The sequence below is a fragment of the Rhea pennata genome, chromosome 15, assembly GCF_028389875.1.
Source record: "Rhea pennata isolate bPtePen1 chromosome 15, bPtePen1.pri, whole genome shotgun sequence".
NCBI classification, from domain to species: domain Eukaryota; kingdom Metazoa; phylum Chordata; class Aves; order Rheiformes; family Rheidae; genus Rhea; species Rhea pennata.
Genome location: NC_084677.1, coordinates 13,052,639 through 13,072,076, shown reverse-complemented (window position 1 = coordinate 13,072,076; position 19,438 = coordinate 13,052,639). Strand labels below are relative to the sequence as shown.

At 39.6% G+C, this 19,438-nt stretch overlaps 1 protein-coding gene across 2 annotated transcripts in view; it reads left to right on the top strand.

Moving 5' to 3' along the window:
• PRKAR1B (protein kinase cAMP-dependent type I regulatory subunit beta) overlaps positions 1-19,170 on the top strand; it is a 97,975-nt gene extending 78,805 nt beyond the window's left edge. For both annotated transcript variants that reach the window (XM_062588741.1, XM_062588740.1), the window contains exons 10-11: positions 16,145-16,226; positions 16,656-19,170. In XM_062588741.1, coding sequence (XP_062444725.1) covers positions 16,145-16,226; positions 16,656-16,828 — 255 coding nt within the window. In that variant the 3' untranslated portion in view covers positions 16,829-19,170. The remainder of the gene's footprint in view (positions 1-16,144; positions 16,227-16,655) is intronic.
• Positions 19,171-19,438: the final 268 nt, after the last annotated feature.

Sequence of the window (19,438 nt, the reverse complement as noted above, 5' to 3'; positions counted from 1 at the left end):
TCCTTGAAGCAGCTCAAGACTACAGAAAACCCTGATTTTCTTAGCCATCAATCCCATGTGGAAAATTGGCAGCTTGTTTAAGAATTACCAATGGCCTTTATTTTCCCTCTTTTGAAGGAACAGCTATTACGACTTGAGTGGGTAGAAAAGTATTAGCACTGCATACTGTGTAGTCATAAAGAATCTGCCCACATCACCCTTCCACTATAAGTCTAGCATAATTTCTCACTTTGGAAATTGCCTATATTTTTCTGCATTAAAGAATGAACATCCACTATGAACTGTTTTTTATGCAGCAGCAGTATTTATGCCTGCTTGCACAGAGTTCAAAGTTTGTATTTTAAACTTGATTTCACAGGAGTTTACATCTTTGTTGTTAAACTTTTCTGCAGGAGAGATGATGTGAGCTGCCAGGAACATGTTATTTTGCAAACTTTGGTTGAAAGTAGTTTTGGCTGGTTTGTTGTCACAATACATTGAAAAGTCATTAGCTTTTTTTGTATATTTTTTGATGTTGGTGGCCTTATAATCCAAAACACTGTACAAATGTTGCCAATTTGTTTGGCTGCTATATACACAGAAACCGTTTCATGTAGCACTGGAATGCTATGTCCAATAGTACAGAACTAAACTTTAGAGCAGAATTTTTGGACAAGATGCTAATTTATTATAAATGATAGTTACCATGACATGTCTTTAAAAAATCAGTTACCAATTTATAAAGCTATGGTATACTCACAGGGATCATGAGCATCACAAATATTTGTTCCAAGTGGGATCTTGTGATCTCTATTAAAAAAGGTTCTCTAAGACTCACAGGACTCAACGCATCAATTTGTAATTGTTAGCACAGTTTTGTATGAACTCGATAAACGAATTTCTCATCCTTGGTTAGCCTGCAGTACTGCCTTCCTCCGTGTGCCTCCCTTTGGGATGCCAGCTTACTAAGTGTATTGCTCCTGCAGAAGGACGTAGCCCATCAATGGGTTGACACCCTCAGGAATGGCATCTGAAGTGCAACCATTAAACTCCTTTTTGAAAGGAAGACTTCCAGGCAGGATGATGATCAGAAAACCAGTTCCTGATTTAAACCAGGAATATCATCCTGGTTAGCATGAAAAAGAATATTTAGTCCCACCTTTCTGTCAAACAAGCACATTAACCTTTTTCCCTTTTTTCTTAGGATAACCTTTTTTCCCTGACATTTCTCTCCTGTGTCCAGTGTTGCACCTAGTAGGGTGCAGGTTTTTTGGGGTGAAGGCTGTATGCATGAAAATACTACAGTGCCCTCGGAGGGAATGGCTGCAGAATGAGCTCAGCCTAATTATTAGAATAACAGAAAATGTACACGAGGAGAGCCACAGAAAACCTGGCTTTGGAAGTTCAACTGCTCACAAAGCTGGTGTGTGGTTTATTTTTTGTTAAAAATCTAGTGCCAAAAGTATATCCCTGAAATTCTAAGACAAGGGCAGCTTTTCTGCCATCCTAAATCTTCCCAGGCACCAGCAGTAGGTTGTGCGTTTCATTTTTTCATGAAGGTTTAGTTTTAATATTTAAAGGCTGATTATTTTTCAGAGATACAATTATTTTAATGTTTATACCATATTTTTAATTTGTATATAGGATCCAAAGTGAGTATGTCCTTGAAAAAAAACCAAAATAACTGCTTTTGTAAAATTGATTTACTGCACTTGAAACTGTTAATTAAAAAAAGAAAAGAGAAACAACCCAGCAGTTCCTGTATTTTCAGATATTTCCAGGTCTTATTTTCCCACTATGCTTTTCACACAACAAACTCAGGCTTTCCCAGACTAGACAGATGTGGAATGTATCTGTTGGATTCCAAGGTCATGGAATTATCCCATATGAGATTCCTGGCACGGAGGTGAAAAACTTTAAGCACCATGAAACAATTGTTGCCATAAAGAATTATATTTTGGCAAGCGTAAATCATAACAGATGTACAGTTTCTAACAAATAAATTTGCAGTTGTATTGTACTCTGCCACACTGTGTACCCAACAGTAGGGAGGATTTATTCATCTGACTTCAGATAAAGCAAATATTTTTAGCTAGTATTTTAAAGTGATAGCTTGCAAAGGCATGCAAGCTTTCCAGAGTTGAATATTCTAGAAAATGTTAAGTCCCTTTAACTGAAATGTCATTTGAACAGGGACTGATTCTATTCTCAACTCGTTTAGTAAGTGCTTTCCCACTGACTTCAGTTTGAAAAGAAGTTCAAACTAGTCTAACAGTGCTATGAAACCGGGAAGAACTGAGTTTTTTGCTGTCGTCTAGGTTACTGAAAAAGTTAGCGACAGTAGTATTAAAAATAGAGGTTATGATCATATACCATTCTGTAAGCTCGGCTTCAGGCTTGGTTCAGTGGCACGGCACCTTGAAGACGGTCTCACACAGCTGCCAGAAACGCTGGGATCTGCAGCCGTGAAGTGCCTTGCTGGGTTTCTCGGCTCCCCCCCTTGCCCATGTCACATCACTTGGATCTACTTGTCGTTGCTGAGCACCATACAGGGCACACGGTTGTTGTCGCGGGACTCTGCTGGCTACGCTCGGGGAGTGCTCTGAGATCAGCTGCGCGCTGAGAGCTTGCTGGGCCCGATGGGGCGCTGAGCTGCTGCCGTGTGGCCCCCGATACTCCTTCGAGTTTGACATGGCTTGAGAAAAATGCATGCACAGGCACAGAGGTACACTGGTGCGGGAGGAGAGGGCAGCAAGATGTTTAGGACAGAGCCACCCTGGGCCTCCGAGGACAGCTCGAACGTGCTGCCTGCAGCCTCGCTTCTCCTCTGAGGACGGGCCGGCCCGAGTGGTCCATAAAGCAAGGAGACGAAACTGCAGGAAAACCAAAACATTTCCAATTAATAGTTGATCTAGCTGCCCAGCAATAACATGCAGCAGCCTAAAAATAAAAGATCTAGAAATAGAAGGTAATTCACAGGAGAAGATTGAAGGAGAAGTGGACCCATTGGATCAAGCAGTTTCACATTAGAAAAAAAAATTAAAACTTAAATTTTTTTTTTGATTGTGGATTTTATGTTAAATTGCTGGGGGTGGAGGTAGTTCCATGCTGCTCTTCAAATCCTTTATGAAAAGCACTTTGAAAAGCTTTATTAATATCTTGCTGGTTAGAAAAGGAGGCAGGGTCAGTGCTCCCAATTTTTAGATTTTTCAGTGTTGTCAGACTCACTGCCATTCTGTGGGCAGAATGATACTCACCTTGTGCCAGTGTTTCCTCATCAGTGGGAATAATCCTAATAACGCTTTATGAAGATGAGCAAAAGCCTCATGTGAAAATTTGTAAAATATTCTTTAGTACAAAAACTGGGCAGTAGGAATTGCAAAATAGGAAAACAAAGGAAAATTTCCATTGATAGTGCAGCAGTCCTTCAAGAATCAATGCACAGAGCTGCCTGATTGACAGAAGTGAAGATTGATAGTGATTATTTGTCCAGCACTATTCTCGGATGATCACATTCAAAAGAGTCTTGTACCTGCTGGGGGTTCTTTCCCACTGCTGTTGACATTTCAAGTCAGGGCCACAAACTGGCTCCAGTCTGGGCAGGATCCACTGTTAGTTCTTGTGGCTGCTGAAAGTGTACTTGAGATACTGTCTTGTAGGTGAAATCAATGTTTCCAACCCTGCTGACGCTCTTGGCACGCTGTGGAGTGTCTCTGCACAAATGTAGTTCAAAGCCCTGTTAGGTGGAAGAGTGTTTGTAAAGTACTCGCACCATGGTAACTTCAGCTAACCTAGGAAGATCCTGGGTGTAACTGGGAAGGGTGCTCTGCTCTTTAGAAGACTGGGCCTTTTTGTGGGAAAAGTAGACTTGGGTCTTGAATTGCACAACAAGCTTTTGAGATTTATGATTTAAAAGCTCTTTAAGAAAGAAAAGAAAAAAGCAAAATAATAGCCCAATTGTTTCATGCTTTAAATTGTTGCTCTTTGACATTCTAACCCGAGAGAGACCCCTTTGGCACCTACCCCTACAACAGGCAGCAGAACTACAAAGTAAACTTCTTCCGTATGGTTAATGAAGTCACTGCCTTAGGCACACTCTGCTATCACACCTGATAATCTCTTTAAAAACATAGTATGATTAATTATTAATTAGGAAGATGAATGTTGTCTAGAAAAGGAGTTTCAAAGGCTACAATCAGAACTGCTTAGTGTTACCTGGATTTTTGTTGATACTGAACATGTTTGTCAAAGGCAGTCTACAGCAACTCCTAATATACCTAATAAACAAAAAATATCCAATAAACAAAGCCAGCAGTACCTGAGGGCTCTGTACTTTGCTTATTTTCAGCTGCAAAGGATTTATTTCCTGTTCTTACGGGAAAGGTAGATTCAGTTTTCTTGATATCACCTAGTTGAGCTCAAGCAATAGCATTTCCACTGGCCCTGCTTCGAAGTTCATCTTTGTTCAGATCGGTATTTATAATATTGCAGTTGAGGTCAAAGATATAAAGCCAGGCATGTGCTTGTGTGCCATCCTGAACAGGGATGGAGCTGAAGTGCTTTACTGAGTCAAGGGTGTTAAAATGCAGGCTGAGTTGAGCTCTTGCTGAAATTACGTTCACCTTAATACTGATTTCAGTGAGCAGTGGATCAAGCTGCACAATGCAATTTTAAGCGTAGCCACCTCTCTCCTCTGTCAGAAAGGGCCAGTGTTTCGTAGTAAGCAACTGGTTGCTCCCCTTCTTCTTCCTACCCAGTGATGTGGGACCTGTCAGTCACTGAAGCTTTTTGGCCACTTCCTTCCTTCTCCTGCTTTCCCTCGCCCCACTGATAAGCACTGCAGTGCAGTCACCTAGGCTAAAGTCTGCAAAATCTGAAATCTGAGAAGTGGCGTACAATGGTTCATTTTCACAGCAATTTTGTAAAACTTCGTATTAGCCAAATTCTCTGGTCTATTTTAGAACTTTGCAGATTTCATTCCTCTTTTGTGGCAGAAACCAGGACAACTGTATGTAAATTCTGTGAGTTGCTATGATCTCAAACACTGAAGAATAATTTATAATAGTTTAAAATGCACGGTTAAAAAATGTACTGTCAAACCCAGTAATGACTAAATCTTTAGTCCACAGTCAGAATTAACTCCTGTTACATCATCCTTCTCTGACAGCATTCAGATCACCTATCTGTTGTATTAGGAAAAGTGAAGCTTTTTAAAAAAATGCTTGAGGGGTGGGAAAACAATATATAAGCAGTGTACACATCCAACATTTTGCTATGGAAAAAATTTCTCACCTTGACTGGCACATGCTTGTGGCTTATGTAAACACGTGACCAAATACTTTTGAGAGTCATCATTACTGCAGTATATCGTATATAGCCTTTTTACCATCTCATTTTCTCCGAGGTGCCTATCTCTCTGTCTTAAGCACCTGATGATCTTCACTGAGTTTATCTTCCCTGCACTTGTGTGATGAGGTGCATGGAGCAACCTCCAAGTTACCTGTTGCATTCTGAAGCTCAGACACAAGAAGTAAGGCAATTCTTAATTCCTACTAAAAATAAGTGGGAATTAGGCACTTTGAGGGCCTGGGCCTTCATCATGGTTTTGCTCGCAAGATGTCTAAGGCAGAGAAGAAATGTTAGCCCTATGGCCAGATTCCCAAGCTAACAAATCAGCTGACCATCCTTTTCTCTTTACACTATATTTTACTACTCAAAAATGCTGGGCGTTATTTTCCGCTGCAGCTTATGTGGAAGTCATTCTCACTTTGTATTACTGGCAGACATTTGTTTATTTCTTCCCTTATTTTTGTATAAGAGTCTTTCATAAATCAATGATTGGCGAATAATAAAAATCCAGGATTATTTACTGGCTAAAGGAATACTTGCTGTGTCTTTGGCTACATAGTTCAAAGGATTTGTCTTCTCTTGGAAAGTAGCCCTAGAACTGCTGATCCTTAGCTGTAAAATAAGTTTTCTCAGGAATGATGCTATCAGCAGTCCCACAGGACTAAAATGGCAGCTGAGGAGTGATATGCTAGTGGGTCTTCCAGGACGTTGCAACTGGAAACATTGCTTATGCCAGCATCAAGAGGTATATAAAGGATTTTTATGTTATTCTGTGTCACTAGGAGATTGGTAAACTTAGGTCATAAAGCAAAAACAATAGGAAAATGCAATATAGCAATGCTGTTCTCAAAATTTTCATAACCTCTTTTTGCACATGCTATACCCACTGCAACAAATTTATATGAATGTTTCCCCAGTTCGCTTATGACATGACAACTTGTGTAGGAGTCTTCAGTCTCATTCAGCTGTAATTCAAAACATCTGATTTGTAAACCCATAAAATTGAAGTTTATGCTGGGAATACTGACACACGCTGGCCTCTTACTGCTATCGGATACGTGGAAAACTGGGGGAATGTTTGGTGTGCACAGATGTAAAACCTGGTGCTAATAATTGGTAGTTTCATTCTTCGTATATATGTGCTCTGCTTGAATTTGCACAAAAATTAGAGTAGTAGCTATTAAGGTTTTCTTCCTGTTCAAAGCAGCCTGTGGCTTTTTATTTAGCTAGTACGTGCTTTAAGGTATTGTATATGCTGTGACTCTTCTCTCCTTAGTCTTATTCAGTAGTGTTGTACTACACTAGAAGTCTATAAAAGCAGGTAATGAAATATCTCTCAGGGTGAGTAAGAACGGCAACACTGGCTGTTTACCCCTTAAGGTTTTCAGGAGGTTCTCAGGATTCTTATAAACTCTTTTGTCATTGAAGATGGAGCTCACAAGCCCTGATTCAGACTACTTACTCAACATGACCAAGAACATTATGGCCCCGGGCACATTAAATCTAAACTGAAATTAAAGGCATCTGGTCTTAGGAGCTAGCAGCTCTGTTCTTAACTCACCTGAGTAGCATATGTCTGTGTTTACACAAAGATTCTGTGATATAAACAACACCTGAAACATACTGGTGTCCAACATGGTAGAAGAAAAATGGAGAATTCCCCAGTCTGTAGCAGAGTTCATCCCTTTCTCTGGGTCATGTTAAAACTGTCCCTTGCTGGGATGGCTTTTGTCCTTGCTCTGCAAAGATACTGTTGAGATGACTACAGATTTACTGAAAGAATATGCCCCAAGGGCTTGACCATTCGCTTTATAGTGTAGATTTTGTGGAATGTGCAAGGCTGTCTCTGCAGAATTCTTCGGGAAAAGGTGACTTGAAGGAAACTTTTTTTCCTTCTGATTTTCAGAATCACAAAATGTGGTCCTTTGAATGCACAAGATTCACCAACTGCAAAGACTTAAAGAAAGCAACCTCCGAGTTGCTTTCCTTGGTGGGTTTACCTTATCTCCGTGATAAACTCTCCTCTCCCCTCAGTTTGCTCAAAGTTTTATTTGTTGCTCAGAAGCTATTGCCCTAGCTGGCCGCAGCTGCTAGCCCAGCCCTGGTCACAGCATTAGTTATGAGACTTTAATTATGATGTCTGTCTCTGACTTTTGCTTGGTCTGGTTACCTCAGTATCTACAGAATGTTTTCACAAAGAAGCAGATGGTGGTAGGAGTAATTGGGCCGTAAAACAACATTAACAACTAAAAACGATTTTCACCAGAAAGGATTTTGTGGGTAGGGTGAACGAGGTTCAGCACTGTTTTCTTGTTTTCTCTCTCTTGCATTCAACACTGCCCATTCTGTAGGTGGTAGCATTCTGCACTGTCTGCTTCCAAGACATGATAACTGTAAGGTCAGTCACAAATATGAACAGTTGATGAATAACCCATTATAGAGTCACTTTTATGTTGACTCAGTGGACATTTCCTGGCTTCAGAGAGAGTAAAGATAATGGCTAGCTTTGTAGAAAGAAAGAATCTCTAAAATGCAACATTTTTTTTCCTTTGTGACTTTTATTGCTTTGTACACTGACATGTCTGAGGGAGGAAAACAGTGCATTGTTGCCAATAATCCACAGCGCTTGGCACAGACAGTCTTTAAAATCTGGCACCAGGATGAATATTAATTCAGTTGTTTTCCCACAGAAGCTACTGATTAGTCAAGGCCAAGTATCCCTGAGATGATTCATTAAAATCTAGCACCTGAGACCACCTTTACTGAGTGGATCTGCTTTCTGTCACCACTACAACAGGTAGACTGAGTATGTGACAAAAAGGGGCAAGTAAAATTCTAGAACGAAGTGAAGATAAAAATGAAGATAGACTCCAAATGCCAAGCAGTGGTGCAACCGCTTTGCAGCTTCCTGCCAGCAGCAGCTGGGCATAAAGCCAGATTAACTAGCCGTGGAGGATTATCCCCCAGGGAAGGGGCTCCTCCCATGACTGAGAGCGGTATCATTACCCCCGTGTCACTGTCTCCTTGCTGCCAGGCTGGGAAGTATGTCCTGGGCTTCCCAGTCCCAGCTAGCAACTAGTGCAATGTAAAAGAAGCCTGGGAGTAGTGTGGCCCAGAGTCCGGGAAGTCCAGAGGCCGCCCCGGCATTGTCCTCTCCACGCTACTGCTCGGGTTAGGAGTATGGAGCCTCCTAACCCACGGGTGCATGGATGTCGGACACCTGCCTGATCTTGCCTGATTTTAGCGCTGCTACTGTGGCTCAAGGGCAACATTTTGAAGTCAGGAGACTATAAAGCTCAATGTTTTGATTCTGAAAAGCCTTTCAACAAAAAAGAGTTTAGCCAAAATTCCCAAATTTGCATTCTTTGTGAGGAGTGGGAATTATTCACGAGACAGAACTCTGAGCAGAAACACTTGAACTTGCAGTTTCACCTAAGGGTTGCGGGTATCTCCATGCAAGCATGAGGCAGATTGCAATTGGTACAGCATATTCTGCTTCTTTTGGCTTTGCACTAAGTTTACAGATCTCTCTCAGCCTGACTTTTGTCTTGTCCCATCTAATAATAACACTTCTTTTGCTTCAAGGGGAGTACATTTGCGTATAGCACAGGTTTAATGCAGACTGCATCAAAGAAATCCTGAAGGGGAAGATTGTCTTAGATACAGGGGTAGGAGGGTGAACAAAATGAGCTAAAAGGCCTCCCCATGTCAAATGTCTATGATTTTAAATAGTAAATGAACAAGGCAAAAGGATTTCTTGGTGATTAATGACTGGCTGGATGTAGTCATGTCTGGGCCTTAACCCTGGCCTCTCGCATATCCCTAGGAAATGCCCTGTGGCTCACTTGTTTCTGCTGTTTTAAGCTACACTTATTTTATGATTGATTGCCATTTTTAAAAGTACCTTTATGTTTGTGGCTATCTTGATAACTCTTTTAGACCGCTTTGTGCCTCTCTTTCTTGGGTGCGGATGTTGTTTCTAAACTGATATATATGTGCCTATGTTACCGCATCTGGAGAGTAGAAGTGATGGGAGTTTAGCAATACGTGCAGTAGTCTTAAGCAGGTGAGGTGTAAGTGGTACACACATGTTGTTTGATATTGAACTTGGCTGTAGAGCTAATGTGTAGGATTCGTGCCAGCAGGGTAGTACAGTTGGCTTTTTGTCTTTGCTAGATTGCAGTGTGCATTAGTGTTGTTGCAAATTACGGCCAATAAGAATACGAGGCATAAATGTTATAACGTTAAGCTGATTGTTTAATGATAATCATACACATTGTCGCTGTTTCTGTATAAAGTCACTTTCTGAACTACTCTTCTCTCTTGAGAAGACTATATGGAAATCATGGTGCTCCCATGATAACTATAGCACTCATTTGACATTGCACTGTTGAATCCTAAGGATACTCCCAAGGTACTTGCTGACTAAAAATCCACTGGAATCAGTGGCACCTAGAATTTCCAGAGTGCGTAAAAGTTGTCAGTAGCTTCTGTTTTTGACTTAGGCATAGTCTTGTCTCTCCACTGTAATCTAGAGTGAACCCTCATGGATGAAGAAAAGAATAATTTGCTAGCTAAAGATAAGAAACCAAACAACAACCACTTTTTCAGATAATGCAAACTTGAGGTTTTTTTTGTAGACCTTACTCATATAAATAATAACGGACACATCATGGAAGGCATTTACAAAAGTAAAGTTTGCAGAACTGGACCAAATTTATTAGAGGTTTTACATCAAAGACAGTCAAACTGATTTAAATGATTTTTTAAAGAGGAAGGTGAAGCATCAGCTGATAGATCTTAGCAGGTCTGTAAGATTTGTTAGACAATCCAGGATTTCCAGGATATTTGTAGCATCAGGAGCTACAACTTTTGGTGCTCCTTAATTTAAGCTAATGATGTGGAGATGCTCCATGAATGACTTAATCACTTAAATTAACCAGGAAATGGGAGATATGATTAAATTGGGTGCTAGTATTGTTGTAGCTATGATAATGTAAGAATACCTGTACGGCATTTGTAGACAGGTCAATAGTAACTTTTATTAGATGTATCTGGAGAACTAGACAATTTGAAGAAAGGCTTGTGGACCAAGAAGCTTTTTGCTTTTTCAAGCTGTGCTTGCTGGTCTAATAAAAGAACTTCCACAAACTTTGTCTTGCCTACAATTACATAAAATACTCCTAGAATCATACTATGTGAAAGATCTTTTAATTCATTTTAGATCTGCTATAGCTCCCATTAAAACCAATAGGAGTCTTTACATTGAGTCCAGTGTGATTTCATATAGGTATAGGAATGCTTTTATACCATTTCACAGCTTCTTTAGTCTTTTGTGGTTAACTTAGCAAAGATTTAAGAGCAACATATAATGAGGGCTTGTGTTACTGAGGAGTGAGGAGAAACTTATCTTCTGAGTGTGTGAATTATACAGTGTGTGGATTAATAAAGTGAGAAAGAGCAAAGGTATGTTCATAATAGCAAGTGGTAGAGTTAATCGCAATGGCAGATGGATAGGGCTGACCCTTTTCATCTCTGATTCTATAGACTGCTTTGTTCTTCTCTAGTGGATGGTGCAAAAGGAAACAGAATAGGCTAGAAAAACCTTCCAAGCTCAAAACTAGGATAGAAATGTAACATTTTGAGGGCATCAGAGAAAAAAAAAGTCTTCCTTGCTTTTCTTTACAAAAGTAAATAAATAAATAAGAAATGGAAATAGAAACAGTAACTTCTTGCCTATAAAAATTAGAATTCATTTCTGTAAGAATTAGAAATGTATTCTGTATACCTAGTGCATCAAGAGGGTATAGAAATTGTCATTGCATACAACTATGACAGTATAAATACACTTTCTTCACTTTTTTATAATGATAAATGTCTGTTATTATAGAGGGAGCCTGACTATATTTTTTACTATTTGCTGTATTTCTAAGGTGAGAGGTTAAACCAGTGAAAACATAACATCAACAGGATTGAGTTCTAAACTCAAAAGTTAAAAAAGCAATACTCAATTTCCCTTCCGACCTTCTGTCCGTAGTAAGCTGCCATCCCATGCTCTGCAGCCTGTACTACCATACCGGTGACAAGGATGCATGACTGGCCGGCACATTTCGCCTCGTTGTACTGCCTTGCAACGCATAACCCCACTGATCTACACAGCTTCCGCTCCTGAAGTGGAGGAAAAACTACAAGATTTCACTTTTTATCACCTTGTTGAACACTGCTCTTTTATAGCCAGGCTACTTAGGCCAACTCCTGGCCCCAGGATTCGTGCTTACGTATAAAAATAGGTCTTCTGGAGCAATTCACACTCATAAAGACATGCAGGCCTAGGAAAGGTAATGTTGATCCAGATGGGCTACTGTGTTTAACACTAGGATGTCTAACTCATCCATGTGGTCCAATAGTTTAGAAGTGAAACATCTGTCAAAATCTCATTACTTTGGAGAGCAGGGGAGCTCATGGATTATAAACCATAATTTATTCGTTACGTCTTAAATTATGATGCTGTTTCCAGGCTGTAAATTTTTACAAAACAAACTGCTGATGCATTTGAAAGACATGAATAAATTCTCTGTGCCCGTGACAGTTTGCAGAGGGAGTGGACAGGTGCGTGGGGTGAGCATGGGAGGTAGGCGGTGATGGCACATTGCTTTTGGAGCTGCTACTCTTGTTGTTTTTGCAATAAGATGCCTGTATTTACTTGGAGGAGAGGAGAGGAGAGAAGGTTAATGATATCAGTTCCTAGGAATACAGACACTCCTCAGTGACTGAAAGGGAATATTCCTGGATCTACTGAAGATCATCATTTCACTCCCAAATGTCTGCTAGGAGAAAGAAATGCCTGACTGCATTCAGTTTCATATCATCACAAAGTGCTGATTTATTAAGTGGTGTCAAACTTCTTCACAGTGCTTGAGCCTGTGCTCTGAAGGTTTTGCTCTGTGGTGTAGGAGGCTGAAACAACTATCAATGTACAAGACACTTTTTAAAATAGAGCAGCACTAAATGGCCTGATCCTGCAAATCTAGGCTCATGCAGTTTATTCCACTGAGACTGATCCTGCCAAGTTCTGTATGCCTCTGAAGGGGAAGTCTTTCCCACTGAGAGCAAGTGTTTTTAGGAGGTGAGAGTGAGCCATTTGATTCCCTACTAGATAACACCCATGCCTCCCAGGACAGGGCTCTTATTTATTCATTCATATCATTTATATGTGGTAGGGTTTGCTAAAGCACAAAAAGGATAGAAAGCTCGAAAGCTGTATTGGAAACATTTGACAAGTAAACTAAAATGAAATAAAACGATGAAACTAGCAGTGGGACCAAGGGTAGGGGTTAGCACCCCATTCGTTTAGTTTGACAACTTCATTAAGTATGTCTTTATTATTTTATTTTTGTGTCTTTATTATTTTATTTTTGTTTTGCCCTAGTTATACTGTTCATATGCAGTCGGGCTTTTCCTCTAATGCAGTTAAAATAATGTTGGTTTCCAGAGATAAGATATGTTACGTGAAGGTGATACAGACAGATAATTATAAATACATCTTCTTTGTTTAATGGTGTGGACAGTCTTCCCGTGAAGGTCACTCTGACAATACTCCAGGAAGTACTTCTGGAGTTGGCGACTTCTGCAATGACAGGCCAAAATGTTAATCAGTTCTTACATCTGGGTGCTTGTTGTCAGGGTTTCAGGAAGCGTCTTTTGCTCCGTGATAGACCTGTTCTCACTGGGCAACGGGAAAAGCCTATGTGACTGTTAAAACAAGAGTGGAAAAATATGTATCTGGAATATGCATTGCTTTATCCTGCCAAGCCAAGTGTTTATTGTGGAGGCCAGACACATCTGTCCTTCTCCAACAGATATCATGGTGTTTCTTGGATTGAAAAGGCCGGCCGTAGTGGAAGAGTGGAAGAAATTGCTTCAGAAAACTGACTTATTGAAGTCCTGTATCAGTGGACCCTGTCAAAAAATATTAGCCACAATAAAAGCTGACACTAGGGGAGATGAAAGCAATATTGCTTGATACTGTGATTACTTCTGCAGCATCATGCTCAAGATGGGCAGTGGGGAATTGACTCCTTTTTTCATTTGACCTGAGCAATCAATATGGTTACTTTGGAGATTTTTTGTTTTATGTAGAAAAAACATCTGTAATAAAAGTTTAAAAAACAGTTTTGGGAAAGAGAATGGAGACATAGATTACAGACAGCTATTTGGGTCAAGGGGTTAGGTTTTTGCCAGGCTCCAGATGGGGACTGAGAGGACAACAGAGGCTGGAAGTGATTTTGAAGCTAATTCTGTCTACATTGCACAAGCAATAAGAAAAACATCAATTTAGGCCTGTGAGCTGCACCTGATCTGAAGTTTGGCAAGACAGTCGTTATTCCCTACATGAGATATTCCGAGAATGCTGCTTGTATATGAATGTTTATTCTGAAGACTGTTACAGTAAGTGTGAATAACAAAACTCATTACTCTACCTTTGCATTTTCAGCCCCTGGCAGATTTACTGGAAGATCTTGGAAAACAGCACCTTTGGCTAAACAATTTACTTATATCAAGGATAAGGAATTCTTGCTGGAAACATGACAGGCACCAAAGCACTTTCTTATATTCAGTCCTCTTTTCAGTTAGTTCTGTAGATAGCCTTACACTTGCTGCACACAGTTTTATGTGCATGATCAGATTTTAATAGCAAAAAAAAAAAAAAAAAAAAAAAAAAAAAAAAAAAGAAAAAAGACCAAAGCCAACTTCCCCCTGAATATATTGGCTTATCTTTGACCAACTGGAAACTGATCCTGCACTAACCTCTTTCAACTCAGGTGCAGTTGCTTATGCAAGCTGTGCCTAGCACACATATCTGAATCTTAGGCCATCAGCTCTCTGGCACTTTGAGAGTGAAAGCTTTGCAGCCAAGAAGAATTTTGTGATTGTTTTCAACCAGGATTTGCAGCCCTGGCGCTTATTCAGGGTTTTTGTAATAATGATATGGTGTGTAGCTGGTGGGGTGGAATAGTAAATTTTCATGACCATTGTAATGTGTTGACAGTGTGATATCTAGTAGCTCATACTAAGCACGGGTTATTCATAATGGGCAAAAGGAGAAATTGTAACTTTGAATGTGTCAGATTAATTTGAGAAACATCAGCTGCGTATAAATCTCAACAGATGCGCATTACTTGCATTTTGGGGTCTAGTTCTTGGCATGATCAAGAAATAAGGTTTCATTTATATAATATATAAATGTAGCAGTTATAGGTTAAGCTAGAGAGTTGCCCAGCAATTCCTGAAGTGTATCAGCTTAAAAATAGCCCTGTTATGAAATAGGATGTTCTACAATGAAACAGTATCGCAGCATCTTGATAGTGCTTGTTCAGAAGAAAGCAAATTATGATAATTTGCTACATTATCCTGGATATTCTACTGCTGTTGGTCATTTCTGCCCCTCTCCAGGTTCTAGAAAAGCATGAATCAGATCTGAAGTAGCCTGACATTGGCGTTCAGATTTGAAAGCCAATGACAATGTTAAGGAATCTGCAGGATATATTTAAACACAGCGCAAAGGTGGAAGGGAGGAGTCTGCAGGGTGCTGAGTGCCTTTCGCTGCACCCAAGCCAAGGCGTACGAGGGTGCTCAGCATCTCCTCAAGTGCCCCCACCGTCACCTGGGGTACACAAACGTCCCTCTGCCCGAGGACGCTGCAGAGTGTTTGCAGCTGGCTGATCTGCGCTCAGTACTCTGCCCTGGAGGGCGGCTTTTGCTCCAGCGTAGAGCGGTGCTGCCGTGGCTGCAGGCGCTGAGGGCAGAGGAGCCAAGCGGTGGGAGACGCTGCGGGCTGGTGCTCCCCAGTCTATTTATTAGCTTTTAAAAACTTTCTTAACAGTTAAAAATCAAAATACGTTAACATTTTGCCCCTACCTATGCTTTTGGTTTGGTCTCAGAAGGTAATTTCATAAGTTACTGTCTTTTTCTCCCCCCCCCCTTTTTTTTTGCAGAAAACCAGATACCGTCTCTGTTCTTCTGCAAAAACTTTATGCCACGAATAATTTAGGGTTTCCTTCAGGTTAGAATATTTTTGTATGTAAAACCTCTTTGAAGGTTTAAATAGAGTGTTACTGAGTTTTGACATGTATTAGCATGTGCCAAATACTGCAGTTATTAACGGTAATGTAGACAAGACACATTCCATCTCTCAAGCGATTGACTCACAGGTGTCCAGATCACTAAAGGCCACGAGCAGGCGAAGCCACTAAAAAAAACAACTCTCTGTTGCAGCAAGCATTAAAAGCTCCCTTTATCAACAATCTCAGCAGGAGATCCAGGGAATGATCAGGTTAGGCATAAACTCTAGTCGCTGTCTCACAAATTATGTCCCAGGACAACAAGTGGGAAAATTACCTTTTTATTCCTCGTGATGTAGATCTTTTCTACATCTCTGGTAAAGTTCTACAGCAACTCATAATATACTTTTAAACCATATTAATACGTGACCTAATACATGGTGTGCATTATTTAAATAGCAGTTACTGAGTTTTATCCTATTCCTCTTGGCTTTTGTGGGAGCAGAATCTATCTGCATCTAAACAGCACTGCATTCATAAAAGTGAAATCAATTTTGCATTACTGATGGATTTTTTAATTCCTTATTTCCTTTCATTCATGTACAAGAAATTAACTGAGATTGTTCCCTCTCTTTTAGCAGAACTAAGGGATTGTGACGGATGTCCTGCGAGAAGAAATACTCTGGATTCAGTACTTCTTAATGGTGTAACAGGTTTAAAGAAGGCAAGCTAACTTTCCACACTTTTGTTCCCAGGGCACAGCTTCAGTTCTCCAGCGTAGATCTGATAATGAGGAGTATGTAGAAGTTGGAAGACTTGGTCCATCAGATTATTTTGGTAAGAAAATTCAGTTTAATATAATTCAGAAAGACAAATGGAATTGATAAATGTAGTTACTCTCTGAATTGGTTTTCTGCTTTTTAATGGACAAGGAGGTTATGCATAGGTCAGCCCCTGCTTTCAGCAATATGGAGAGATTTCATTGAAGCTGAAAATATTCCTTGGTTTACACCAATGTAACTGACAGGAGACAGATCCGGAATCAGCAAAACATTCTGAATACGTTTGTTTTCAAAGGCATTTTACACGCATGCATTATGCATGTGTAATGCATTCGTTCTGTCAACAGAATTATGTAAAGTGTCTATCAAGATAAATATAAAAGAGTACATTTTACAATCAAAGCAACTGTATGGTGGCTAGAATATACACCCTTCCAAAAAAGAAGCACAGAATGTGTGACAACGTATTTATCCCTGTTTCCAGGTGAGATAGCGTTATTGCTCAATCGGCCCCGGGCTGCTACAGTGGTGGCACGTGGACCCCTGAAGTGTGTAAAGCTAGATCGTCCCCGCTTTGAACGAGTGCTTGGTCCTTGTTCTGAAATCCTCAAGAGAAACATTCAGAGATACAACAGTTTCATTTCGCTCACTGTCTAAATGATTTCTTTTGGAAAGCTGCCTTTGTGTGACCTTGTGCACTTAAATTTGCGCTGTGCAGCTCCATAGCTTTATGAAGAAAAAAAGTGTGCATTTTATGTGTATTTTTCTGTTTATGTCATGCACTGGATGTCAGTTCAAATCTTATGTATCATTTAAGCAGGAAGACAACTGTTTGGATAAGACTAGCTTTGGGGAACTGTTCATGGAAGATTAGGCTTTTGGCTTGCAGGCAAGATTCTTACCTATTGCTGGATCAAATAGCTTAGACGGCATTTTTAACTATTTAAAATACATATGAATTTCTATTTCCTCATTATTTTACACCTCTCTTTAAAGTTGGTCTTATTCACCTTTTGTCAAGCTCATTAGAGGGACTATGTCCCTCTACCTGTCACTTTTAAAAGACTTTTTACTGGTTATAGACTGGAGGTTTCTGAAATCCCACATGGTAAGTGACAGTGGCACAGTTTAAGAGGGAAGGTTAGAGGAAGGTTTTGATCATTCCAGTATGCCAAGGGGAAGTAAAACTTTGGGTCATTTTGCCTGTGGCTTAGATACAGTGGGCCATATTCCTCCCTGTTACAAGCTCATCCAAGCTGGCTTTGTGACACTGAGGATATACTAAGCCAAGCAGTCTGCTCCTGCTCAGTCTTCTAGGAGAAGATTTCAATGGACAATGTTTTGTAAGAATTTTAATGGAGCCTTAAAGACCCTAAGTTCTTTGTTTTCAACTTTTTTAAAATGAGAGTCTGCATTAGATCCCTTAAAAGTGAACGGGAACTCTCCACTTAATTAAGAGGCTTAGAAGCATATTTATCTGCACCAGGGTGTCTTCAACCACTTCTCTGAATATTATATGAAATGCTGAAGAGATGGTGCCAGATGCACATCAGAGGCATCAACAGCAGTTTGTTGGTACCCTTTTTGCATAAGGGCCATTTAATTAAATGTATATGCCTTTGTTTTTGATTATGACCAGGATTTTCTGAAAGCAGAATACATGCTTCAGAATGACATCCTTCTTCCAAAAGATATGTATTGCATAAGAAAAAGTACCAGGATCTTGCAACAAATTCCTAGTGCCTAAGCTCTTCGATGTGTGTGCACTCATGTTGACATTTGTTGCTGCCCTATGGAAAGAGCGGGCTCCTCTTCAGTAGAGCTTTTTGCAGGTCCAGGCTTTACTCTGTTGTGCAGCCCTCAAGGATAGGATCATTTTGATTATTCTTTGGGGAAGCTTTTCCTTTGAAGGAAAACTTCTCCTTGCTAACAGCAGCAAAGCTCTGAATCTCAGCTACTTGAAATAGCACTGCCCACTTCTCATTTGTGGCAAAACTGTATTTCTTCTTTATGATAGCATTCTTCTGTCTGAATAAATAAGAACTTTCCATACTTTTTACATGCCAGAATTTATGTAATGAAATAAGGTGGCAATCTCCTGTTTGAAACTAGAGGTATAAATTTAAGAACATGGCTAAAGTAACTCATATTGATGTGTAATGTGCTCTCTTGCTTGGAATTAAAAAAACTGTCTTGAGATTTTTCTTGACTCCCACCAAGAAGCCTCTTGCGTCCCAATATTCTAATACCTGCCCGGGAGAGCGGTCTTTACAGAGCTAACTGCTTCTCAGCTTCAGAATCCAAGTCCTCTCCTCATTTCAAGATGCTTAATTTATTTCGGCATATTTCAGTGGTCCTACCAATGTATATTAGTTGCTACTATTTATTATGATTATGTTATGCTTCTTGCTTGTATTATTAAATATGAACATCCACATTTTTCAACCTTGCAATTTTATGACAAACATTTATATAGGCACTCCCATTATATATATATATATATATATATGTATATATACACATCTGTATGTGTGTGTATATATATATAATGTCTATGCATTTGCAAAACTCATGATTTGCTTTACTATTTTTGTATTCTTTTGTGCAATTAAAAAAACATTAAGTTACAAGTCCCTCATGTATGCTATTTTACCAGTTGCATTTCCGTTGCTGTATTGGTAAAAACTTGCAAGTGTTTGGCATAATATACAAGAAACATTTTATTGTTGAACACCAAGTAGTGGCCTCACTGTTTAGAAAGTTACTTGGGCACACACAGAGAACAGATTCTTTGCTATAAACCTTTACAGATCATGGAAAATACCTTTGAATTATGGTTCTGTTATAAGCAATCTCTAGAGAAGTGTAACCATTTAACACCAAGATTCCTATGCTTGAAGTGGCACAAAATGATACTCCATGACAATTTAAAGATAATTGTAATATTTGCAGTGGATGATGGGACAGAATTACAGTATGAATAAAATCCTTCTACATTATATGTTGCAGTTGTGGGTTTGTTAATAGTGGAAGTCTGTATGAATAGAAGTCATGTTCTGTTTAAAATCTGCATGTGATAAAAAGTTTGAACTCTGTTGAAAATAATCAGATGCAAAGGGACAAAAAATAGGCCAAGAATCCTAGTGCTATATATAGTAATGGAAACCAATCTGTTTTTCTGGAGAATTAGCATGGAGAAAAAAAAAAATGGTGTTTAAATGTAACCATATATGTCTATATGAAGAAACAGGGATTCAAGGTGTCTCT